General features: G+C 36.1%; 1 protein-coding gene across 1 annotated transcript; it reads left to right on the top strand.

The window, feature by feature from the left end:
* The first annotated feature begins 529 nt into the window (after positions 1-529).
* Positions 530-3,935, top strand: LOC104097670 (G-type lectin S-receptor-like serine/threonine-protein kinase SD2-5). The gene has a single exon (XM_009604276.4). It carries the CDS (start codon positions 1,312-1,314, stop codon positions 3,748-3,750), a length of 2,439 nt encoding a protein of 812 aa, XP_009602571.1. The 5' UTR covers positions 530-1,311; the 3' UTR covers positions 3,751-3,935.
* Positions 3,936-8,376: the final 4,441 nt, after the last annotated feature.

Raw genomic sequence — 8,376 nt, 5'->3', positions numbered from 1 at the left:
ATATTAACAATTTTTAAAAAAGCAACATGTTATAATTAGTTACATATAGTATTCCTAAATAATGGTTGGTCTTTTAAGGAGATTCAATCACCACATAAACCTCAATATTATCAACACAAAGTGTTGGTTGCTATTTTTGTTTTTTACCCCTCATAAATAATATTATTTATATAAGTTACGCGAGAATCTATATATTATTTTATGCGAAATAAATGTTAATATGAGTATTCCTTATGTAGGGATTAACCCAAAGATTATGATGAAATAATATGTGTTTCTATATCCGTTGCCAGAGGTCTCAAATTCAAGCTTGGGTATGAGCCTTCGGAGTCGGCTTTGTGTATTATAATTCCTATATTACTACAATACAATAATAATAGAAAATTCAATAAATTTTCATAAGTAGGGTTCGGGGAAAGTAAGATGTACAGAAGAAAATAAAAAAAGTAATTACAACAATTAGTAACAAGTAGACATCCTATATTACTACAGTATTTATGTAATTTGGTTTACAATATGTATCTAAAGCAAACCACCCCTTCCTCAGTATACATGACATAAATTCTTTGTTTATGGCTTAGTAGTACTTACTTTGCACTGCTATTTCTACAATTACTGACCACTTCAGATCTCTCCAATTCTTTGACATAAGCATAAACAAACTGATTCATTTCTTCTCTTCCTTTTTTTTGTATTCTTCCTCCACCCCTTATCTTGTATCAGGAAAAAGCCACAGAAAACCTGCGTCTGCACCAAAAAGATCCAATTTTGTTACTTTCTCCTCTTCATTATAATTCTTGATAGCTGCTGTCCTTCATTAATTACACGTAGTTTTAAGTATCTTCCTTCTACTTTCCTCTTTCTGGCGTTTCATTGAAATTATCAGACTAAAGTTAGAAGCTTTGCAGGTTTTTTGACAACTTGGTCTCGCTAGATGGCTGAATGAATAGTACCCATTAATTCTTATTGGTTAGTCAAGTTGTTTCTTTTGGTCTTTTTTGTGGGTCCTTTTTGTTCAGTCTTCACGTTTTTGGATTCTTGGACGATAATTTCAGAGCCATGTGATAGGTACCTTCCCAACAATGTCATATGTTCGTTTCCTTGCTTCTCTTTTATCATAATTCTGATTTGAGTTTTTCATTACCTTTCTACTGTTCAGTCTTCCTTTCTTTTTCTGTGCTTTCCTAAGAATTTTCGCTTGTTAATCTTCCTTTGGTCAAAATATCATCAAATTGCTATTTCCAGATTGTTCTTGGCTTCAAAGTTTCTGACTTTAGCAGAATCTTGTTCTTAGTTTTTTTTTTTTGTGTGATGGGGTCTTGGAGATTTTTCTATTTAGTTATCATCTTTTTGTTTTTCCTATTTGTGGCTGAGACTTGTATAGCTAGTGTTCAGAATATAGGCAGCTTGAATCTTGGGTTTCAAGGGTCTCAAATGACTTGGATAGACAATGATGGGTTAATTCTTGTTTCCAACAATTCCAAATTTGCATTTGGATTTAATCCTACTAAAGATGTTACCTTGTTCCTTCTTGTGGTTATTCATGTCAGTAGCTCAACTATTGTTTGGTCTGCTAATAGAGGCTCCCCGGTTCGAAATTCGGATAATCTTATGTTTGATGAAACTGGAAATACCTACTTGCAAAGTGGTGGATCAACAATTTGGTCTACTAATACTGCTAAGAAAGGTGTTTCTGTTATGGAATTGATAGACTCTGGGAATTTAGTTTTGGTTGGGAAAGATGGTAGTATTATTTGGCAAAGCTTTAGCCATCCTGTTGATACTCTCTTATCAGGCCAAGAGTTCACTCAAGGAATGAAACTTGTAAGCAGTCCAAACAACAATAACTTGAGCTATTCACTTGAATTTAAGTCAGGGGATATGGTTATTTCTGCAAGTTTTCAGCCTCCACAGCCTTATTGGGCTATGGGGAAAGATAATAGAAGGACCATTAATCAAGTTGGAGGAGGTGTCACTTCTGCAATTCTTGATGGCAATTCTTGGAAAATTTATGATCAAAGGAAAGTGTTGCTTTGGCAGTTCATTTTCTCTGATAATAAAGATGCAAATGCCACTTGGGTGGCTGCTCTTGGAAATGATGGTTATATTACTTTTAGCATTCTTCAAGATGGCTCCAGTGCCGCTTCAGCGACAAGAATTCCACAAGATGAATGTAGCAGGCCAGCATCTTGTGATCCGTATTTCGTTTGTTATAGTGGTAACAAGTGCCAGTGTCCATCAGCATTTCCATCTTGCAAATTTGGGAGTGATTCCTTTTGCAATAAAACAAAAGATCCTGTGGAGCTTGTAGATGCTGGGGATAGTCTTGGATATTTTGCACTTGGATTTGTTTCTCCCACTGCTAAAACTGATTTAAATGGTTGCAAAGCCTCTTGCCTAGGAAATTGCTCATGTGCTGCTATGTTCTTTGATAGCAGTTCAGGAAATTGTTTTATGTTTGATCAAATAGGAAGTTTACAAGGTTCGGCTAATGGTGCTGGTTTCAAGTCATATGTTAAAGTTTCAACTAGCCAAGGGAATGGAGATAATGGTGGAGGTGGAAAGAGACGATTACCTATTATCATTGGTATAGTCATTTTTACAACTTTTGTCATTCTTGGCCTAATTTACGGAAGTATCCGTTATCAGAGGAGAAAGAACAACAAGTTGCCGGATTCTGCAAAGGAGAGTTCAGAAGAAGACAATTTCTTGGAAGGTCTATCGGGGATGCCAATTCGTTTTAGCTACAGAGAACTTCAGAATGCAACTAATAACTTCTCAATAAAACTTGGGCAAGGTGGATTTGGTTCAGTTTACCAAGGGGTTCTTGCAGATGGGACTAGAATTGCTGTGAAGAAATTGGAAGGCATTGGTCAGGGAAAGAAAGAATTTCGGGCAGAAGTTAGTATTATAGGCAGCATCCATCATCTTCATCTGGTGAGACTGAGAGGATTTTGTGCTGAAGGAACACACAGGCTCCTGGCTTATGAGTATATGTCCAATGGTTCTTTAGAAAAATGGCTTTTTAAGAAGAAGGAATTCATGTTGGACTGGGATACGAGATTTAATATTGCAGTTGGTACAGCAAAAGGCCTAGCTTACCTCCACGAGGACTGTGATGTTAAAATTGTGCATTGTGACATTAAACCTGAAAATGTGCTTCTTGATGATCATTTCCTCGCCAAGGTCTCCGATTTTGGCCTGGCTAAGCTGATGACGAGAGAGCAGAGCCATGTTTTCACTACAATGAGGGGTACAAGAGGATATCTCGCGCCAGAATGGATCACAAATTATGCCATATCAGAAAAGAGTGATGTTTTTAGTTATGGGATGGTTTTGCTTGAGATAATTGGAGGTCGGAAGAATTATGATCCTTCAGAAAGTTCGGAGAAATCCCATTTTCCCTCGTATGCATTTAAGATGATGGAAGAGGGGAAATTGAAAGACCTTATCGATAGGAACTTGAAAGTTGAAGAAGAGGATGAGAGGGTCTCCACAGCAATTAAAGTAGCTTTGTGGTGTATACAGGATGACATGTCCCTTAGGCCGTCGATGGCTAAGGTTGTGCAAATGCTGGAAGGTATCTGCACTGTCCCTTCACCACCAACTGCTGCTCAAATGGGGTCACGGCTTTTCTCAAGTTTCCTGAAATCACTAAGTGGGGATGCTACTTCATCCGGCACCTCTGCGCCATCAGATTGCAACAGTGATGCTTATCTTTCTGCTGTTCGGCTCTCGGGTCCAAGATAGCATTTTGCAGGAGCGGCCGTTGTATATGATTGACAGACATATACAATGGTTTCATACCTTTTAGTTTCTCTGTATGTATATTATTAGATTACTAGGAAATTTTTTGCCATATTAGCCATGACAAAGGTTGGAGTTTGATTGAGAATGTTTTATATGTATAATGGATCAATAATATAAATCAGTTCTGGCTTAAGTCATTCTTTTTACTACAAAATAGCATAGCATACAATACCTTCTTTAAAATTGGATTCTTGTCATCTTATTCATCTTAGATTTGATCTTCTGGATGACATTTGAATTGGCAATAATACAGAAATAATTGTTTTCAAAACAATTGGTATTAGGTAGTTTTCATAACTGCTACGAGTTTCAGATGCTATATTTTTGTTTATAGATATGATTTTGGTTTAGCAGCTTGTGATAGATATTCTTAAACCAACTTTCACATAAATATGACTAAGTACCTTCCGCAGTTCAATCAAAAACAGTCTACATCAAGATTAGAGGATTTACAAAGAAAATTTCGTAATTAAATTACACTAACAGTCACTGTATATAATTTAAATTCATACTTTTATGAACCTCAAAAAAAAAAAGTCGTTCTTATCAAGTTTGTTCAGTACTAACTGCTCTAGTCACCATAATAGCATATTATTATTAGTCTTGATTATCTTCATAGGAAATTATCAAGATGATTCAGTCACCATAAAATTTCGAAATGATATATTGATGCATACATCATTGCAGACCAAATCAATAGATTTAGTTGTTGATTATGGTAGAGGGAAGTCGGGCCTAAATTTAAAATTTCTTATCTACACATGGTTTCTTGCCCTCCAAGCTTTTTGGCTGCTAAGTGGTAACAGCCACATTTTTTTAATAATAAACTAGTTCATGTATTCTAATTCATTTGGTACAAGATTTCGAATAGCCATATAAGATTATTAATTAAAGCACGTTCGATAAGAAAGTGCTTCTAGATGAAATGGAGGCTCGCACCGGTGTCTTATGCGATAAGAAGGCGCCACCAAAGTTATAAGTTTTATAGAGTGGTTGTTAGATCAGCTATGTTGGATGAAACGAAATGTTGGCCAGTCAAAAACTCTCACGCTTATTAGATGAAAGTAGCAAAAATGAGAATGCTGAGATGAATGTGTGGGCATACTAGGAGAGAGATGATTAGCTAGGAACGAAGAGATTCGGTACAAAGTGGGAGTGGCCTCCTTGGTCGACAAGATAAGGGAAGCGAGGTTGAGATGGTAAGGGCACGTGAAGAGGAAATGCACGTATGCCCTAGTGAAGAGGTACAAGAGGTTGACAATTGTAGGTATGAGAAGAGGCAGGGGTAAGTCGAAGAAGTATTAGGGAGAAACGATTAGACATGACATAACACGTCTTCAATTAACCGAGAACATGACCCTAGAGGAAGATATAGAGGTCGAAGATTAGAGTAGAATGTTAGTAGGTCGTAGAGTTTGGGACATCGTATCCGTCCCGTATTTCCCATATCATTATTATTATTATTATTATTATTATTATTATTATTCTCGTATTTTCTTATCCTTCGATTTTCATTATTACCTGTTGATCTCCCTGCTTCGCATTTCTTACTGCTTTGTTATTTTATTGTTTTTAATATTCTTGTTTTCAGTATTTTTAACATGGCTTCTTCATTATTATTTTCTTGTTCAACCTATTAAAAATATTTTCTTAAGCCGATAGTTTATTCGAAACAGACTCTCTACCCCTACAAGGCAAGGATATTAGATACATATTACCCTCCCCAAATTCTGCCACGTAGGAATACACTGGTATATCACTGTTGTAAATAAAACATCTTCTTGACCACAAACAATCGAACATCTTTGCTTCTACTGATTTGTTAGTTATTTCAGTATTTTATGAACTTTTATATGGAACCGAGATAGATAATCACATGATTACAAACTTGAAATAAATTAGAGTCCAAACCCATAAGCAGCCCTTTAAGTTGGCCCCTTTTGACATTCCAACCCATCTCATATGCCATTTAAACACAAAACACTGACCTGTCACATTGAGTGGGATTCGTTATCCAGGTCGCAGGTGAGACAGTAAATTCACTCCCCTTTTAACGCAATTAAATATTATCGCTGGAGTCCCATTTATAACCGACTTCTTCCTACCCTTTCTCCATTTTCAGACGTAAAAAGGCCCTAATTATCAAAAGCTCCATCTCCATGAATATTCAAAAGGATGCTTTCTTTCTGTATTTTGTCAAAGCTTTAGTTGAAATTAATAGAAAAATGAACCCTATTATACTAACTTTCTTAGTTTCTTCTTCTTCTTCTTCCCTGATTTTGAGCTTGAAATCCATGGCTATTGTAACCATGTCGGAAAGCTATGTCAATCTCGACAACTCTTCAGTTAGCAGAATTCGAACACAAAAGCTAGCAACTAAAATTTAACAACACAGAAACTAACAACTGAAATTGAGCAACTGAAATTGAACAACTGAACTTAACAAATGAGTTAAAATGCATCAACAATTCTTTAGTTACCAGAAGAATCGATCCAAACTAAAACTGAACGCAATGAAATACAGATGAAATTTCGAACGATATTTTGATTATCCAGCCTTCAAACAAACAGAACAACACTGAGAATTCATGGTTTCATCTCCTAGGGCTTGGGATTTTGTTTAACGGGGCGAGAAGATTTGTGTATTTTGAGAATTAGGTAAAAAGTGAAAAGGTTTAGTTTACTGAAATTGGGTGTGGCTTTTTTTACCGGGTGCGGGTTATTTTTCACGGGCACGGGTGTGAGTTCATATTTTCTGGTAGATAAATACGTGGATAATAAATTCAAGTGGCAGTAAATAATCCGTTAACTTTACATGTTGGCAGCAGTTATGAACACGCGCCTGAGTTATAAGCACAAGTCAGTATTTTGTGTTTAAATGACACATGAGATAAGGGATTATCGATTGAAATGTCTAAATGAAAAAGGTCTAAGTTGAGGTACCAAAATAAAAAAAAAGGCCAACTTAAAAGGGTTCTTTATGGATTTAGCCTAAATTATATACCGGAAAAAGGGTCAAAAGAGTTCCTAGAATATACCAAATAGAATAGTTATATCCTCCGACCTCGAATTACCAAAGTAGCTCAAAATTGCCTTTTTGGACTAAGGCATCTCATTTTGTGCATTTTTATTTTTAATTTGTTATAAATCCACTTGCACAGATGGTAGATGTCCAACTTGAGATTTGGAAATCTTGTCATATCTAGTCTTCATATTTAGATTTATGTTGATTTTGACTGTCACGATTCAAAATCTCCTATAGGCTGTGATGACGCCTAACATCACCGTCAGACAAGCCAACGGTAAATTTTTAATTTAATTACTCATTTTATTATTTTTGAAATCATAAATTCCATTAAATAAATAAAGTAAAAATCTGGTACTCGGTCAAACCCGTGATCCTCTTTATCAATTTTCGTATAAGGTATAAATTAAAAGATAAAGTGATAATGATTACGTGACTACAATAATGAACATCCACTAGGAACCCCCAAAATCCGGTATCACAAGTGCATGGGCATCTACTAAGAAATATAATAAAATACAACATCTGTCTGGAATACAAATTAGACAGGAAAATGTAGTAACTCTGATGGAGACTTTGTATGTTGCAGATCGTAACATGGAATGCAGCTCACCATAAAGTCTCCGCAATAGCCGCGCCTCTATGCCCAAAAGACCACCAGAATTATATATACACGCACAATAAGTGCAACAAGTATAGCAAGAGTACGTAAATCAATGCGTACCTAGTAAGTATCTAGCCTAAACCCGAAAAAATAGTGACGGGAGGTCGACATCGACACTTACTAGTGGTCCAATAAATCAAATTCAGTAGGAAGTAAACAAATAAGAGGCAGGGTAAGTAAACAGTATAAACAAATATAACTATGTGGTAAAATCCTCCTATGAACAGTAAACTCAAGCTCTCAATTATCAGTTACCTCCTCAACCGGAGTATATATGAAATGGGCCTCACCAGATAGGTCGTCACTGTCACACCCCTTTTCTACCCCTAAAAGATATATATGTCATATGGATTGGGTTAAAGAGTTTTTCCAATTAAAGTGACAAACTTGAGTAGAGATTATTTTACTTACAGAGTCGGCACTTGGAATTGAGTTTTGGGGTGTTCCAAGTCACCTTTTATTTGAATCCCTAGTCAAAGGAGGGTTTGACTCTATTATTATTGGTCTGCGAAAACAAAGTGAGGGTAAGGAATTCTATTGACCGGGGAGAAGGTGTAAGGTATTTTCCGAGTCCCGTGGTTCTAGCACGGTCGCTCAACTATTAATAATTGGCCTAATTATCTGATTTATTACATGTTTTAAACCTATTGTGCATTTTTAACCTTTTAAACCGCTTTTAATGCTTATGGAATTTGTATGAACAAGTTGCGATATCACGTACTTGTTTGTTTTTGTACATATTGGGAATCGCGTCACGTAAAACGCACCCACGATTCACAACATGTTAATTTTTATTATTATTTGAAGTTATGGTCGAGTCACGTGAAACGCACACTCGGATTGGGGATTATGTATCATGACTATGCCACGGGAATCG

Source organism: Nicotiana tomentosiformis, chromosome 8, assembly GCF_000390325.3.
Source record: "Nicotiana tomentosiformis chromosome 8, ASM39032v3, whole genome shotgun sequence".
Taxonomy (NCBI): domain Eukaryota; kingdom Viridiplantae; phylum Streptophyta; class Magnoliopsida; order Solanales; family Solanaceae; genus Nicotiana; species Nicotiana tomentosiformis.
The sequence above is the reverse complement of the archived record's forward strand: the minus strand, read 5'-3'. Positions and strand labels throughout refer to the sequence as shown.